At 44.0% G+C, this 18827-nt stretch overlaps 1 protein-coding gene across 2 annotated transcripts; it reads left to right on the top strand.

Moving 5' to 3' along the window:
* Nucleotides 1–3529: 3529 nt before the first annotated feature.
* LOC110514117 (zinc finger protein 883) lies at nucleotides 3530–11989 on the top strand. Of its 2 annotated transcripts, XR_005036735.1 has the most exons (3): nucleotides 3530–4146; nucleotides 10318–11649; nucleotides 11782–11989. XR_005036735.1 is itself a non-coding variant. In XM_036948604.1 (2 exons), exons 1-2 carry the CDS (start codon nucleotides 3780–3782, stop codon nucleotides 11583–11585), a joined length of 1635 nt encoding a protein of 544 aa, XP_036804499.1. In that variant the 5' UTR covers nucleotides 3530–3779; the 3' UTR covers nucleotides 11586–11989. The 2 variants fall into 2 exon arrangements, 1 of the variants encoding a protein (XP_036804499.1); XM_036948604.1 differs by having other exon boundaries at nucleotides 10318–11989.
* The last annotated feature ends 6838 nt before the right edge of the window (nucleotides 11990–18827 follow it).

Here is an 18827-nt window from a genome sequence, read left to right as displayed (position 1 = left end):
CTTATTGAAGGCCGACCGGGGTACTGCAGGCTTCTATTAGAGACTAAATTATCATTAGAACTTCTGTGTCCGGTTTTAAAATAATCGGTTCTGGTGTATTAAAAGCAATTATTAGTAAAATAATTGTTTTCGAATTTGTATTTTATTTACACGAATATTTACCACGAAGAATGCATTTTGTTTCTTCCCATTCACTATCATTGGGGATCCTGTTTTCTGCCTGTTGAACCGAATTCGGCTTAGAACTTCCGTTGGTCCGTTCCGTCCATTCCGTCCGTTCCGTCCGTTATTGGTTGGAATCGACGGTTTGAACTTCCGTGGTTCAATAGAAGGGGCGGTCGTTCCCGCTCGTTTCATATTTACAGTCATTGGTTGGAATCGGCGGTTTGAACTTCCGTAATTCAATAGAAGGGGCGGTCGTTCCCCCCTGATTCATATTTACAGTCATTGGTTGGAATCGGCGGTTTGAACTTCCGTAATTCAATAGAAGGGGCGGTCGTTCCCCCCTGATTCATATTTACAGTCATTGGTTGGAATCGGCGGTTTGAACTTCCGTAATTCAATAGAAGGGGCGGTCGTTCCCCCTCGATTCATATTCACAGTCATTGGTTGGAATCGGCGGTTTGAACTTCCGTGGTTCAATAGAAGGGGCGGTCGTTCCCCCTCGATTCATATTTACAGTCATTGGTTGGAATCGGCGGTTTGTGTTACAAAATAAAAGTCCCTCACGGAAAGGGATGTATACGGAGACAAATTGTGAAATCATGCCATATTTGGACTAGATAAAGCTAAACAAGTTTGGAATGTTGTTATATAAATTCAACAAAATACAACAATTAGTTCATTTGACCTTATATTGTATTTTATTTTTTAAATCAGTTGAAAACGCATTGTGGATGTATTAGACTTCAGAATTGAATTGACGGCATACTTCTATGTCACTGTACAGCCTTACCTGCAGTATGGGTTGTATCAGTCTACTCAGTGACAACAACTGTGAAGTTTTTTTTACCAATATGTCTGCATTGTGGGATTGTGGGAAATCCCCATCCCAGTCAGTCTATTGTGTGTTTTGGACATTCATATTGCCCTGCACAGCCTTACTAATTTAGTAAAGGGGTGGATCAGCTTGAATAATGCAGATAGATTGTAGCTTCCATCCATGTAATTGTCTGCATCATTTCCAATCCCCCATATATATATATATATATATATATATATATATATATATATATATATATATATATATATATACAGTACCAGTCAAAAGTTTGGACACACCTACTCATTCCAGGGTTCTAGAACACCTCCTCATTCCAGGGTTCTAGAACACCTCCTCATTCCAGGGTTCTAGAACACCTCCTCATTCCAGGGTTCTAGAACACCTCCTCATTCCAGGGTTCTAGAACACCTCCTCATTCCAGGGTTTTTTCTTTCTTTTTTTTTTTACTATTTTCTACATTGTAGAATAATAGTGAAGACATCAACACTATGAAATAACACACATGGAATCATGTAGTAACCAAAAAAAATGGATAAACAAGATTCTTCAAAGTAGCCACCCTTTTGCTTTGATGACAGCTTTGCACACTCTTGGCATTCTCTCAACCAGCTTCATCAGGTGGTCACCTGGAATGCATTTCAAAGAACAGGTGTGCCTTGTTAAAAGACCATTTGTGGAATTTATTTCCTTCTTAATGAGTTTGAGCCAATCAGTTGTGTTGTGACCAGGTAGGGGTGGTGTACATAAGATATTCCTATTTGATTCCATATGTGTTATTTCACAGTTTTGATCTCTTAACTATAATTTTGTCGAAAATAGTAAAATAAAGAAAACCCCTTGAATGAGTAGGTGTGTCCAAACCTTTGACTGGTACTGTATTAGTAATCAGTTTCATTCTTCCCTTGCAGTGTACACAGACGGTTCCAAGGATCCCGAGAAAGGGTTTACAGAAGCAGGTGTATTTATGAGTGTACACAGACGGTTCCAAGGATCCCGAGAAAGGGTTTACAGAAGCAGGTGTATTTATGAGTGTACACAGACGGTTCCAAGGATCCCGAGAAAGGGTTTACAGAAGCAGGTGTATTTATGAGTGTACACAGACGGTTCCAAGGATCCCGTGAAAGAGTTTACAGAAGCAGGTGTATTTATGAGTGTACACAGACGGTTCCAAGGATCCCGTGAAAGAGTTTACAGAAGCAGGTGTATTTATGAGTGTACACAGACGGTTCCAAGGATCCCGTGAAAGAGTTTACAGAAGCAGGTGTATTTATGAGTGTACACAGACGGTTCCAAGGATCCCGTGAAAGAGTTTACAGAAGCAGGTGTATTTATGAGTGTACACAGACGGTTCCAAGGATCCCGTGAAAGAGTTTACAGAAGCAGGTGTATTTATGAGTGTACACAGACGGTTCCAAGGATCCCGAGAAAGGGTTTACAGAAGCAGGTGTATTTATGACTAGTAATCTGATGGGACTGCATCAGTTTAGTGCAGTTCAAGATCAGGAGAGTCAGAACGTGAGGATTTATGGGTAGAAATAAATGACGCTGTTGATTGGCTTACAGAGATACGGTATTGATGTTCAGTTTTATTGGATTTCCGGGCTCTAACAGGAGTTAATGGACATTATATTGTAGAGATAAGTAGCGATCAAGAGCAGTGGAAAATAATACTGCAGGATACACAGGTGGAGTTGTGTTAAGAGAGGAAATTAAAACCTTCTGAAAAATAGGTTAGATCATTGGCAGAGATAATGGGATGAAAGTAGTAAGAGCAACAAAAAATTGTTTTATGTTTTATAGGACATTTTTACATTTGAGTCATTTAATAAAGCAGACCGAGCGACTAACCGTAGTGAGTGCATTCGTTTTCCCCCCTGTTATGGTTGTAAGATGGCACAATGATGCCATCTGTTGGTAAATGTTCATTACTGCAACTCGTGGGCTTTACCGGTGTGCTCGAGATACCCGGTTGGGTTGTGATGTACTGAACAAGACTGGATACTCGCATCAATGCCTCTGTCTCGTCATTTAACATTCACCCCCCCCCCCCCCCCCCGCGATACAAGGAAATCTGTACGGGCGATAGTGTGGTGATGGTAACAGAAGGGATGGAGTTATGTGATACGGGCGATAGGAATAAGATGAGGGTATTCCTCTTTGGAATTGATAGAGGAACAAGGGCACTGAAATGGGTGTAGAGGAAATGGGTTTGGGGAAATGTAACGATGTAGACAAGGAGAGGTTGTATGACAGGGTCGGAGACGTTTGGACTGGGAATGGGATTGGGTGGTGGTGATGGGAGACGTTTGGACTGGGAATAGAATTGGGTGGTGGTGATGGGAGACGTTTGGACTGGGAATTAGGATTAGGTTGTGGTGATGGGAGTAGTTTAGTTTGTAGGGAATTATTTGATTTAGTTAGATATACAGGGTTAGATAAGAGAAGATTATAGCGGTAGTGATAGGTCGTAACCGGGCTCACACTCCAGTACAGTAGGGGGCGGTGTTTGCACCTCTCGGTCGGTTAAATAAAATCTAAAAGAAGAAAGACAACAACAGCTGGTCAGCCATCTCCGTAGCTTGCTAACCAACATAGCGGAACCGCCCCATCTCTTTAGACGCTTTCTGGTATATGAGCCACTCTGTTTTGAACACATTTCTGTCGTTTAGCTAATTATCTCATTTAATTTCCTATTTACCTTGTTATTAGTCAGCTAGCTGGCTTGTTAAGTTAGCATTAGCCTAGCTAGCTAACTGTTAGCTAACATCCCCCGACCATGAGTTCACCAAGCTACTCTCCTCCTGATGAAGAGGAGGGGGTCTGCTGGACGGAGAAAGAGGGTCTGTGGCTGAATGTTGTCGTGAAAGAGGAGAATCAAGAGGAGGATGTTACAGTAAAACAAGAAGTAGAGGAAGAGGAGGCTGTTACCATACAAAAACAAGTAGAGGGTGAGTCTGTTACAGTGAAAGAAGAAGAGAAAGACGTTTCAGTGAAAGAAGAGGAAGACCCGATCAGAGTGAAAGAAGAAGATGAGGATGTGACTGTAAAAGAAGAGGAGGTTGCAGTTTTTGGAGTGAAGGAGGAGAAAGAGGGAGAGATAACTGTCATATTGGAAGAGGAGTCGGGAGATCTGATTAACACCGGTAAGTACTGTCTTAAGGAAGACGAGTTCTAGAATCTAGTGAGTTTTAGGAAGACGAGAGTTCTAGAATCTAGTGAGTTTTAGGAAGACGAGAGTTCTAGAAGCTAGTGAGTTTTAGGAAGACGAGTGTTCTAGAATCTAGTGAGTTTTAGGAAGACGAGAGTTTTAGAAGCTAGTGAGTTTTAGGAAGACGAGAGTTCTAGAATCTAGTGAGTTTTAGGAAGACGAGAGTTCTAGAATCTAGTGAGTTTTAGGAAGACGAGTGTTCTAGAAGCTAGTGAGTTTTAGGAAGAGGAGAGTTTTAGAAGCTAGTGAGTTTTCGTATTCTAAAATAAATCAAATTAAAATGAATAAAATATGAAGGATCTCAGATTGTTATAATGAGGATAAAGTACAGTACCTCCTAGAGGACAATTGACCAATAGACAAACATTATTCCCCATTTGCCTCACTCAATACATTTGGAAAACACAAAACCTAACCTGAGAGGAAATGGTAATACTTACTGAACTAAATTATATTACAGAACAAACAAATGGCTCATCTTTCTGGGCCAGATTCCCCTAGACCCAGACAGTTTACTTAATGAACTAAATTATATTACAGAACGAACAAATGGCTCATCTTTCTGGGCCAGATTCCCCTAGACCCAGACAGTTTACTTAATGAACTAAATTATATTACAGAACACACAAATGGCTCATCTTTCTGGGCCAGATTCCCCTAGACCCAGACAGTTTTACTTGTTATCTAAAGTCCACAAAGCCTCTGATACTTGGACTGTCCCTTTTCGGTGTTCCATACGGACATCCGATAGTGAGTGATTGTGGCTCAGAGTCCTATAATATAGCAGAGAGTATATAGACTCTTACATTAAACCCTCTATCTCAGAAACATTCTAGTTATGTTTAAGATACGTACGAATTCCTCAACAAATGGAAGGAAATGAAAATATCCAAGAATACATTTTCTCTCGTCTGTTGATATTGTTTCTCTTTACACTAACAGAGAGACTAGGATTACAAGCAGTTTACACTAATATAGAGACCAGGATTACAAGCAGTTTACACTAACATAGAGACTAGGATTACAAGCAGTTCACATTAACATAGAGACTAGACTAGGATTACAAGCAGTTTACACTAACATAGAGACCAGGATTACAATCAGTTTACACTAACATAGAGACTAGGATTACAAGCAGTTTACACTAACATAGAGACTAGACTAGGATTACAAGCAGTTTACACTAATATAGAGACCAGGATTACAAGCAGTTTACACTAACATAGAGACTAGGATTACAAGCAGTTTACACTAATATAGAGACCAGGATTACAAGCAGTTTACACTAATATAGAGACTAGGATTACAAGCAGTTTACACTAATATAGAGACCAGGATTACAAGCAGTTCACATTAACATAGAGACTAGACTAGGATTACAAGCAGTTTACACTAATATAGAGACCAGGATTACAAGCAGTTTACACTAATATAGAGACTAGGATTACAAGCAGTTTACACTAATATAGAGACCAGGATTACAAGCAGTTTACACTAATATAGAGACCAGGATTACAAGCAGTTTACACTAATATAGAGACCAGGATTACAAGCAGTTCACATTAACATAGAGACTAGACTAGGATTACAAGCAGTTTACACTAACATAGAGACTAGGATTAAAAGCAGTTTACACTAATATAGAGACTAGACTAGGATTACAAGCAGTTTACACTAACATAGAGACTAGGATTACAAGCAGTTTACACTAACATAGAGACTAGACTAGGATTAGTGCCAGGTTATTATTCCCCTAACCTTAACCTAGCCCGTGCCAGGAACGTTCTATAAAGCTATAGGGAACAGCCCCTTTGGGCAAAATTTGTTTGACCAATCAGCAGCAGCTACAGGTTGGGTGGAACAGCCCCTTTTGGGCATAATTTGTTTGACCAATCAGCAGCAGCTACAGGTTGGGTGGAACAGCCCCCTTTTCTCCTTTTGAAGTTCCTATTTGTTCGTTGTCTAGTTATCTTCTAATGAAGCCGAAGGGGCGAAACTTCAGGCTTTTTTTTTTGGCTGTTAAGACAGCTTTTAAATGATTACCTTCAGGACAACAAAGTCAAGGTATTGGAGTGTCCATCACAAAGCCCTGACCTCAATCATATAGAAAATGTGTGGGCAGAACTGAAGAAGCGTGTGCGAGCAAGGAGGCCTACAAACCTGACTCAAGTTACACCAGCTCTGTCAGGAGGAATGGGCCAAAAATTCAGTTAAACAATTTAAAAGGCAATGCTACCAAATACGAATTGAGTGTATGAGAAACTTCTGACCCACTGGGAATCTGATGAAAGAAATAAAAGCTGAAATAAATAATTCTCTCTACTATTCTGACATTTCATATTCTTAAAATAAAGTGGTGATCCTAACTGTCCTAAAACAGGGAATTGTTTACCAGGATTCAATGTCAGAAATTGTGAAAAACTGAGTTGAAATGTATTTGGCTAAGGTGTACGTAAACGTTCCGACTTCAACTGTAGTTTGTGAAAATGGTTTCTTTGTAGTAAAAAAAAGACAGAGGAAGATTAAGGTGTTTCCAATGACATCATCAACCAATTCGTACGCAATTAGTAGGCAAAGCTAGGAGCCTCTTTGGATTCCCAATACCCTGGGTCCATATGTAAACAGCTGCCAACAACATCTCTCTTCTTACAACCAGCGGGGCAACTGAGAGACCTTGTTGGCAGCTGTTTACATAGACCCTGGAATAGGGTGTTGGGAAGCCATATCATTACCAGAGAGGCTCCTGGACTGGTCTAGACCCTGGAATAGGGTGTTGGGAAGCCATACCATTACCAGAGAGGCTCCTGGACTGGTCTAGACCCTGGAATAGGGTGTTGGGAAGCCATACCATTACCAGAGAGGCTCCTGGACTGGTCTAGACCCTGGAATAGGGTGTTGGGAAGCCATACCATTACCAGAGAGGCTCCTGGACTGGTCTAGACCCTGGAATAGGGTGTTGGGAAGCCATATCATTACCAGAGAGGCTCCTGGACTGGTCTAGACCCTGGAATAGGGTGTTGGGAAGCCATACCATTACCAGAGAGGCTCCTGGACTGGTCTAGACCCTGAAATAGGGTGTTGGGAAGCCATACCATTACCAGAGAGGCTCCTGGACTGGTCTAGACCCTGGAATAGGGTGTTGGGAAGCCATACCATTACCAGAGAGGCTCCTGGACTGGTCTAGACCCTGGAATAGGGTGTTGGGAAGCCATACCATTACCAGAGGCTCCTGGACTGGTCTAGTCCCTGGAATAGGGTGTTGGGAAGCCATACCATTACCAGAGAGGCTCCTGGACTGGTCTAGACCCTGGAATAGGGTGTTGGGAAGCCATACCATTACCAGAGAGGCTCCTGGACTGGTCTAGACCCTGGAATAGGGTGTTGGGAAGCCATACCATTACCAGAGGCTCCTGGACTGGTCTAGTCCCTGGAATAGGGTGTTGGGAAGCCATACCATTACCAGAGAGGCTCCTGGACTGGTCTAGACCCTGGAATAGGGTGTTGGGAAGCCATACCATTACCAGAGAGGCTCCAGGAGCAGCAGAACTTTGGTAATGGTATGAGATTCACTGCTGTCTGAATGGAAAAGAGATAGACTGGTCAACCATTAGAGTTGTAGATGGTAAGGCTCTAGACTGGTCACCCATTAGAGTTGTAAGGTTCTGGACTGGTCACCCATTAGAGTTGTATATGGTAAGGTTCTGGACTGGTCACCCATTAGAGTTGTAAGGCTCTGGACTGGTCACCCATTAGAGTTGTAGATGGTAAGGTTCTGGACTGGTCACCCATTAGAGTTGTAGATGGTAAGGTTCTGGACTGGTCAGCCATTAGAGTTGTAGATGGTAAGGTTCTGGACTGGTCACCCATTAGAGTTGTAAGGTTCTAGACTGGTCACCCATTAGAGTTGTAGATGGTAAGGTTCTGGACTGGTCACCCATTAGAGTTGTAAGGTTCTGGACTGGTCACCCATTAGAGTTGTATATGGTAAGGCTCTAGACTGGTCACCCATTAGAGTTGTAAGGTTCTGGACTGGTCACCCATTAGAGTTGTAGATGGTAAGGTTCTGGACTGGTCACCCATTAGAGTTGTAGATGGTAAGGTTCTGGACTGGTCACCCGTGTGTTAATGTTATGCAAGGTATCCAGTCCATGACCGAGATTAATTCACTATCCAACATGAGAATAACCATCTCCTAACTCAGAGACAAAGTGGAAATCAGCTGCATGTGACATTCAAGAAGAAACTGAGCAAAGAGCAAGTTTCCAAGGCTTGGAGAGTTTCATTAAGAGACAGGCTAGGATAACCTCATATCCTATATTCAGAAACACCCAAGACATGGTGAGTTTCATTAAGAGACAGGCTAGGATAACCTCATATCCTATATTCAGAAACACCCAAGGCATGGTGAGTTTCATTAAGAGACAGGCTAGGATAACCTCATATCCTATATTCAGAAACACCCAAGGCATGGTGAGTTTCATTAAGAGACAGGCTAGGATAACCTCATATCCTATATTCAGAAACACCCAAGACATGGTGAGTTTCATTAAGAGACAGGCTAGGATAACCTCATATCCTATATTCAGAAACACCCAAGACATGGTGAGTTTCATTAAGAGACAGGCTAGGATAACCTCATATCCTATATTCAGAAACACCCAAGGCATGGTGAGTTTCATTAAGAGACAGGCTAGGATAACCTCATATCCTATATTCAGAAACACCCAAGGCATAGTGAGTTTCATTAAGAGACAGGCTAGGATAACCTCATATTATAATCCAAAAGTAGTGTGAAATTCACTCATAAGCAACTATTTTTGCTGTCAGCCTATGAGAACTCCCCTGAGTTTTCCCCCACGGTGGGGAATTAGTGAATAGTCACAGAGCTTTTTTATTTGTATTTTTTTTACCCCTTTTTCTCCCCAATTTCGTGGTATCCAATTGTTTTTTTTTAGTAGCTACTATCTTGTCTCATCGCTACAACTCCCGTACGGGCTCGGGAGAGACGAAGGTTGAAAGTCATGCGTCCTCCGATACACAACCCAACCAAGCCGCACTGCTTCTTAACACAGCGTGCATCCAACCCGGAAGCCAGACGCACCAATGTGTCGTGCACCTAATTCATGTTTGTGTTGTCGCAAATCAACTTGGTTAGCCCGGCCCGCCACAGGAGTCGCTGGTGCGCGATGAGACAAGGACATTGGGCCAACCCTAACCCGGACCTCTAGGACAATTGTGCGTCGCCCCACGGACCTCCCGGTCGGTTACGACAGAGCCGGTTACGACAGAGCCTGGGCGCGAACCCAAAGTCACAGCTGGCGTTGCAGTACAGCGTCCTTAACCACTGCGTCACCCGGGAGGCCCCTAGGCACAGAGCTTAATGTGAGTTTCCTTGAGTAGCACTCCTGATCTTGCACTGTAATATTCAGAATACATCGGGTGGAAGGGTAGCTTAGTGGTTAGAGCGTTGGAAAAACTTGATTATTAACATTGTTTGAAATGTTTCTATGAACTTTATGGATACTATTTGGATTTTTCATCTGGCTGTTGTGATTGCCTTTGAGCCTGTAGATTACTGAACAAAACGCGTGAACAAAACTGAGGTTTTTGGATATAAAGAGACTTTATCGAACAAAACTAACATTTATTGAGTAAATGGAAGTCTTGTGAGTGCAACAATATGAAGATCATCAAAGGTAAGTTATTCATTTTATTGCTATTTCTGACTTGTGTAACTTCTCTACTTGGCAGGTTACTGTTTGTAATGATTTGTCTGTTGGGCGCTGTTCTCAGATTATCACATGGTAGGCTTTCGCCATAAAGCCTTTTTGAAATCTGACACCGTGGTTGGATTAACAAGAAGTTGATCTTTAAACTTATGTTTTATGAATTTTTATAATGACTATTTCTGTTTTTGAATTTGGCACTCTGCAATTTCACTGGATGTTAGTCATGTGCTAGCGTCCCACGTACCCTAGTGAGGTTAAACATTCATTAAAGACGTACATTATTGTACAACTTCATGGGTATGCTCTGGGCATCACCTTTTACCTCAAATAAACAGTGGATTTCAGCCTTTAACCGTCTGACTTTGTTGTTCACACAGGAGAGAGACTGAACTATCGTGGATCTTCTGGGGAGCCTCAACAACCTCATGACGCTGAAGAGGCAGAGACGAGTTTCTCCAGATCAGAACACCTCAAGAAACACCAGCAGAGACCGTCAGAGAAGAAACCTCACCGCTGCTCTGACTGTGGGAAGAGTTTCAGCTCTTCTTCAGATCTTAAAATACACCAGAGAATCCATACAGGAGAGAAACCTTACAGCTGCTCCGACTGTGCAAGGAGTTTTACTACACGTAGTCAGATGATATCTCATAGGAGAACACACACAGGAGAAAAACCTTTCAGCTGTGATCGATGTGGGAAGAGTTTTGCTCAGTCAGGCAACCTGACAATTCACCAGAGAACACACACGGGTGAGAAACCTTACCACTGCTCTGACTGTGGAATGAGTTTTACTACCTCAGGTGGACTGATATCACACCAGAGAACACATACAGGAGATCAGTGTGGGAAGAGTTTTCCTGCCGCAAGGAACCTGAATCTAGTTCACCAGAGAGAGAACACAGCTGATCTGACTGTACACCAGAGAAGCTACACTGTAGAGAAACCATACCATTGCTCAGACTGTGGGATGAGTTTTACTACATCAAGTGGACTGATATCACACCAGAGAATCCACACTGGAGAGAAACTATACCACTGCTCAGATTGTGGGATGAGTTTTGCTGGATTAGACAAACTGACTGTACACCAGAGGTTACACACAGAGAGGACTTTTAGTTGTGATCAATGTGGGAAAAACTTTGCTGCAGCAACAAACCTGATAGTTCACCAGAGAACACACACGGGAGAGAGGCCTTATAGCTGTGATGAATGTGGGAAGAGATTCACTCAGTCAGCACACCTGACTGTACACCAGAGAACCCACACGGGAGAGCAGCCTTATAGCTGCGATCAATGTGGGAAACATTTTGCTTTGCCAGGAAACCTGACTGTACACAAGAGAACACACACCGGAGAGAAACCTTACAGCTGTGATGTATGTGAGGATAGTTTTGCCACCTGGACTGCCCTGGCTACACACAAACGAATCCACACAGGTGAGAAACCGTACCACTGCTCCGACTGTGGAATGAGCTTTACTTCCTCAAGCGACTTGAGAAGACACCAGAGAAAACACACAGGAGAGAAACCTTACAGCTGTGATCAGTGTGGGAAGAGCTTTATTCGCTCAGACTCCCTGGCAAAACACAAGAAAATACATGCAGGAGCCACAGACCTGGGTAGTGGAACACAGAGTGTGGAATGATCTCCAACACCAGACCTGGGTAGTAGAACACAGAGTGTAGAATGATCTCCAACACCAGACCTGGGTAGTAGAACACACAGTGTTGAATGTCTACTACAGAGTACAGAATGAACTCCAACACCAGACCTGGGTAGTAGAACACACAGTGTTGAATGTCTACTACAGAGTACAGAATGATCTCCAACACCAGACCTGGGTAGTAGAACACAGAGTGTAGAATGATCTCCAACACCAGACCTGGGTAGTAGAACACACAGTGTTGAATGTCTACTACAGAGTACAGAATGAACTCCAACACCAGACCTGGGTAGTAGAACACACAGTGTTGAATGTCTACTACAGAGTACAGAATGACCTCCAACACCAGACCTGGGTAGTAGAACACACAGTGTTGAATGTCTACTACAGAGTACAGCATTGAACTCCAACACCAGACCTGGGTAGTAGAACACACAGTGTTGAATGTCTACTACAGAGTACAGAATGATCTCCAACACCAGACCTGGGTAGTAGAACAGAGAGTGTAGAATGACCTCCAACACCAGACCTGGGTAGTAGAACACAGAGTGTAGAATGACCTCCAACACCAGACCTGGCTAGTAGAACACAGAGTGTGGAATGACCTCCAACACCAGACCTGGGTAGTAGAACACAGAGTGTAGAATGACCTCCAACACCAGACCTGGGTAGTAGAACACAGAGTACAGAATGATCTCCAACACCAGACCTGGGTAGTAGAACACAGAGTGTAGAATGATCTCCAACACCAGACCTGGGTAGTAGAACACAGAGTGTAGAATGATCTCCAACACCAGACCTGGGTAGTAGAACACAGAGTGTAGAATGATCTCCAACACCAGACCTGGGTAGTAGAACACAGAGTAATGATCTATTTGTAATCTAACTATTGATGTCGTTGTGTTTGTGTTCAACTTGTTTCATAATAATAATATCATTTATAATATTTTAAAATCCTACAACTTTTGACAGCTCTAATGTCAAATTATTTTTAATTTTGTAAATGGAACATTTTATAGAAAATGTTATAGATGAAGGAACAGGACAATAAATGTGATGTTTTGATGTAGTTGCTCTCCAGAAGCCTGAGGAAGTTCATGTTGGAAAAGTAGGTATGAGACATATCATGTAGCCTCGGCTCCAGGTTTCATTATTGTAATCTGTTTTCACAGCTACTATAAAAATCTAGAATAAACTAAGTGCTCTTTCCAAACATCCCTATGACCACAAGACGTTGACAATACGTCTTATTAACGTATTGTGCTCCCTGGGATGTACAGTGTTCTACATGTCATATTGTTGTCATGTTATGATCTCTTATCTTTTTGTCTGTTTGTTTTATAAAAATGAACACCATAGGGTCAGAGACGGGGGAGAGAGCTAGGGTCAGAGACGGGGGAGAGAGCGAGGGTCAAAGATGGGGGAGTCAGGGGTGGGGGGTCAGGGAGGGAGAGGGTAGGAGGGAAAGCGAGGGTCAGAGAGAGAGAGGGAGAGAGCGTGTTTTTGGTTGAAAATACTTTCTGCCACTAAATGTCATGTTGTTGTCATGTGTTATGATCTCTTATATTTTTTCTGTTTGTTTTTATAAAAATGAATACCATAGGGTCAGAGAGAGGGGGGGAGCGAGGGTCAGAGAGGGAGAGCGAGGGTCAGAGAGAGGGAGAGGGAGCGAGGGTCAGAGAGGGAGAGCGAGGGTCAGAGAGGGAGAGCGAGGGTCAGAGGGATCGAGGGTCAGAGAGAGGGGGGTCTGAGAGGGGAGCGAGGGTCAGAGAGAGGGAGAGCGAGGGTCAGAGAGAGGCAGCGAGGGTCAGAGAGAGAGAGAGAGCGAGGGTCAGAGAGGGAGAGCGAGGGTCAGAGAGAGGGAGAGGGAGCGAGGGTCAGAGAGGGATCGAGGGTCAGAGAGAGGGGGGTCTGAGAGGGGAGCGAGGGTCAGAGAGAGGGAGAGCGAGGGTCAGAGAGAGGCAGCGAGGGTCAGAGAGAGAGAGAGAGAGCGAGGGTCAGAGGGAGAGCGAGGTTCAGAGGGAGAGGGCGAGGGTCAGAAGGAGAGCGAGGGTCAGAGGGAGAGCGAGGTTCAGAGGGAGAGGGCGAGGGTCAGAAGGAGAGCGAGGGTCAGAGGGAGTGCGAGGTTCAGAGAGCGAGAGGGTCAGAGAGAGTGAGAGGGGGTCAGAGATAGAGGGTCAGAGAGAGAGGAAAAGTATTGTCATGTTTTGTTGATTTTCAGAATGCTTTTGATCCATGATGGATTATATTTGTAAACAACTCCAAACACGTTAATGTGGTACAAAGAACTGATGTGTCAGTAGCACAGAAGGAATGAAGGAACATAATAAGAATAAGTACTGTAATTGCTTTTGTGTTGAAGGGAGTAATTTATAGAGCTATAATGGATTTACGTTGGGGGTAAAGTATCATCAAATATATTTACTCAAACAACAGCAATACTGTTATTTCTTTTGAATCTTTTGTTTTTATATCGGATAAACGCTCCAAACATCCCTATGAGCACAAGTGTTTTTGGTTGAAAATACGTGTTTTTTTGGTTGAATTCTTTCTGCCACTAAATGTCATATTGTTGTCATGTTATGATCTGTCTTCTTGTCTAATGTTTGAAATTGACACCATATATACATGTTATGATCTGTCTTCTTGTCTAATGTTTTAAAGTAACACCATATGTACACATCATGGATCAATTGATTATTATTCATTTTATATAATTGATTGTTGCGACAAATAGTTTTTTTTAAGCGTACAGTATGTTAAAGGACCTCTATGAGAGAGACGGTCAGAGTATAAGGGGTCAGCTGGTGCGCAATGTCTAATATTAAAGAAGTCTCAAGGTTTTGCACGCCTGAGGTAGAGTACCTCATGATAAGCTGTAGACCACACTATCTACCTATAGAGTTTAATCTGTATTATTCGTAGCCGTCTATTTACCACCACAGACCGATGCTGGCACTAAGACCAGACTCAACCAACTATATGAGGCCATAAGCAAACAGGAAAATGCTCACCCAGAGGCGGTGCTCCTAGTGGCCGGGGACTTTAATGCAGGGAAATTTAAATCAGTTTTACCTCATTTCTATCAGCATATTAAATGTGCAACCAGAGGGGAAAAACTCTCTCCATACAGAAATGGTTTGTTGAGATCGGTGTGGAAAAACTTGATTGGCCTGCACAGAGCCCTGACCTCAACCCCATCGAACTCCTTTGTGATGAATTGGAAGGCCCGACTGCGAGCCAGGCCTAATCGCCCAACATCAGTGGCCCGATGTTTGCCGAGCAGGTGTCCACATACTTTTGATCACATTAGTAGTTGTAATGTGGTTATATGTGGTCATTAATAGTAGTAGTAGTTCGTATTCCATAGAGTCCATAGAGAGACCTAAGACAACAACATAGCAAGGCAGCAACACAACATGGTAGCAACACACCATGACAACAACATAGCAAGGCAGCAACACAACATGGTAGCAACACACCATGACAACAACATAGCAAGGCAGCAACACAACATGGTAGCAACACACCATGACAACAACATAGCAAGGCAGCAACACAACATGGTAGCAACACACCATGACAACAACATAGCAAGGCAGCAACACAGCATGGTAGTAACACAACATGACAACAACATGGTAGCAACACAGCATGGAAGAAACACAACATGACAACAACATGGTAGCAACACACCATGACAACAACATGGTAGCAACACAGCATGGTAGCAACACAACATGACAACAACATAGCAAGGCAGCAACACAGCATGGTAGTAACACAACATGACAACAACATGGTAGCAACACAGCATGATAGCAACTCAGCATGACAACAACATGGTAGCAACACAGCATGGTAGCAACACAGCATGACAACAACATGGTAGAAACACAGCATGGTAGCAACATGGAAGAAACACAACATGACAACAACATGGTAGTAACACAACATGACAACAACATGGTAGTAACACAACATGACAACAACATGGTAGCAGCACAGCATGACAACAACATGGTAGCAACACAGCAAGGTAGCAACACACCATGACAACAACATGGTAGCAACACAGCATGGTAGCAACATGGAAGAAACACAACATGACAACAACATGGTAGCAACACAGCATGACAACAACATGGTAGCAACACAACATGACAACAACATGGTAGCAACACAACATGACAACAACATGGTAGCAACACAGCATGACAACAACGTGGTAGCAACACAACATGACAACAACATGGTAGCAACACAGCATGACAACAACGTGGTAGCAACACAGCATAGTAGCAACACACCATGACAACAACATGGTAGCAACATGGAAGAAACACAACATGACAACAACATGGTAGCAACACAGCAAGGTAGCAACACACCATGGTAGCAACACACCATGACAACAACATAGCAAGGCAGCAACACAACATGGTAGCAACACACCATGACAACAACATAGCAAGGCAGCAACACAGCATGGTAGCAACACACCATGACAACAACATGGTAGTAACACAGCATGACAACAACATGGTAGCAACACAGCAAGGTAGCAACACAGCATGGTAGCAACACAACAAAGCATGGTAGCAACACAGCATGGTAGCAACACAGCATGACAACAACATGGTAGCAACATGGAAGAAACACAACATGACCACAACATGGTAGCAACACAGCAAGGTAGCAACACAGCATGACAACAACATGGTAGCAACACAGCATGGTAGCAACACACCATGACAACAACATGGTAGCAACACAGCAAGGTAGCAACACAGCATGGCAGCAGACCCTTCATGGTAGCAACACAACAAAGCAAGGCAGCAACACAGCATGGTAGCAACACAACACAACATGGTAGCAACACAACATAGCAAGGCAGCAACACAACATGGTAGCAACACAACATAGCAAGGCATTAACACAATATAGCAAGGCAGCAACACAACATGGTAGCAACACAACATAGCAAGGCAGCAACACAACATGGTAGCAACACAACATAGCAAGGCAGCAACACAACATGGTAGCAACACAACATAGCAAGGCAGCAACACAACAAGGTAGCAACACAACATAGCAAGGCAGCAACACAACATGGTAGCAGAACAAAACATGGTACAAATATTATTGGGCATAGACAACATCACAAAGTGTAAGGTAGAGACAACAATACATCACACAAAGCAGCCACAACTGTCAGTAAGAGTGGTAGTCTCAGGGTTGTCTGGGATAGCCCTGTGTGTGGTAGCTCTGTGTGTTGTAGTCTCAGGGTTGTCTGGGACAGCTATGTGTGTGGTTCTCTGTGTGTGGTAGTCTCAGGGTTGTCTGTGATAGCTCTGTGTGTGGTAGTCTCAGGGTTGTCTGGGATAGCTCTGTGTGTGGTAGTCTCAGGGTTGTCTGTGATAGCTCTGTGTGTGGTAGTCTCAGGGTTGTCTGGGATAGCTCTGTGTGTGGTAGTCTCAGGGTTGTCTGTGATAGCTCTGTGTGTGGTAGTCTCAGGGTTGTCTGGGATAGCTCTGTGTGTGGTAGTCTCAGGGTTGTCTGGGATAGCTATGTGTGTGGTAGCTATGTGTGTGGTAGTCTCAGGGTTGTCTGGGATAGCTCTGAGTGTGGTAGTCTCAGGGTTGTCTGGGATAGCTCTGTGTGTGGTAGTCTCAGGGTTGTCTGGGATAGCTATGTGTGTGGTAGCTATGTGTGTGGTAGTCTCAGGGTTGTCTGGGATAGCTCTGAGTGTGGTAGTCTCAGGGTTGTCTGTGATAGCTCTGTGTGTGGTAGTCTCAGGGTTGTCTGGGATAGCTCTGTGTGTGGTAGTCTCAGGGTTGTCTGGGATAGCTCTGTGTGTGGTAGTCTCAGGGTTGTCTGGGGTAGCTCTGAGTGTGGTAGTCTCAGGGTTGTCTGGGATAGCTCTGTGTGTGGTAGTCTCAGGGTTGTCTGTGATAGCTCTGTGTGTGGTAGTCTCAGGGTTGTCTGTGATAGCTCTGTGTGTGGTAGTCTCAGGGTTGTCTGGGATAGCTATGTGTGTGGTAGTCTCAGGGTTGTCTGGGATAGCTCTGTGTGTGGTAGCTATGTGTGTGGTAGTCTCAGGGTTGTCTGTGATAGCTCTGTGTGTGGTATTCTCAGGGTTGTCTGGGATAGCTATGTGTGTGGTAGTCTCAGGGTTGTCTGGGATAGCTATGTGTGTGGTAGTCTCAGGGTTGTCTGGGATAGCTATGTGTGTGGTAGCTCTGAGTGTGGTAGTCTCAGGGTTGTCTGGGATAGCTATGTGTGTGGTAGTCTCAGGGTTGTCTGGGATAGCTCTGTGTGTGGTAGTCTCAGGGTTGTCTGGGATAGCTCTGTGTGTGGTAGTCTCAGGGTTGTCTGGGATAGCTCTGTGTGTGGTAGTCTCAGGGTTGTCTGGGATAGCTCTGTGTGTGGTAGTCTCAGGGTTGTCTGGGATAGCTCTGTGTGTGGTAGTCTCAGGGTTGTCTGGGGTAGCTATGTGTGCGGTAGTCTCAGGGTTGTCTGGGATAGCTATGTGTGTGGTAGTCTCAGGGTTGTCTGGGATAGCTATGTGTGTGGTAGTCTCAGGGTTGTCTGGGATAGCTCTGTGTGTGGTAGTCTCAGGGTTGTCTGGGATAGCTATGTGTGTGGTAGCTCTGTGTGTGGTAGTCTCAGGGTTGTCTGTGATAGCTATGTGTGTGGTAGTCTCAGGATTGTCTGGGATAGCTATGTGTGTGGTAGTCTCAGGGTTGTCTGGGATAGCTATGTGTGTGGTAGTCTCAGGGTTGTCTGGGATAGCTATGTGTGTGGTAGTCTCAGGGTTGTCTGGGATAGCTATGTGTGTGGTAGTCTCAGGGTTGTCTGGGATAGCTCTGTGTGTGGTAGTCTCAGGGTTGTCTGGGATAGCTCTGTGTGTGGTAGTCTCAGGGTTGTCTGGGATAGCTATGTGTGTGGTAGTCTCAGGGTTGTCTGGGATAGCTCTGTGTGTGGTAGTCTCAGGGTTGTCTGGGATAGCTCTGTGTGTGGTAGTCTCAGGGTTGTCTGGGATAGCTATGTGTGTGGTAGTCTCAGGATTGTCTGGGATAGCTCTGTGTGTGGTAGTTTCAGGGTTGTCTGGGACAGCTATGTGTGTGGTAGTCTCAGGGTTGTCTGGGATAGCTCTGTGTGTGGTAGTCTCAGGGTTGTCTGTGATAGCTATGTGTGTGGTAGTCTCAGGGTTGTCTGGGA

Source organism: Oncorhynchus mykiss, chromosome 17 (assembly GCF_013265735.2).
Source record: "Oncorhynchus mykiss isolate Arlee chromosome 17, USDA_OmykA_1.1, whole genome shotgun sequence".
Classification (NCBI taxonomy): domain Eukaryota; kingdom Metazoa; phylum Chordata; class Actinopteri; order Salmoniformes; family Salmonidae; genus Oncorhynchus; species Oncorhynchus mykiss.
This window is presented reverse-complemented; position numbering and strand designations above follow the sequence as displayed.

Coding starts and splice junctions, on each gene's coding strand:
- LOC110514117 (XM_036948604.1), top strand. CDS start 3,780: ATGAGTTCACCAAGCTACTCTCCTCCTGATGAAGAGGAGGGGGTCTGC. Junction 4,147..10,317: donor GGGAGATCTGATTAACACCG/GTAAGTACTGTC, acceptor TTGTTCACACAG/GAGAGAGACTGAACTATCGT.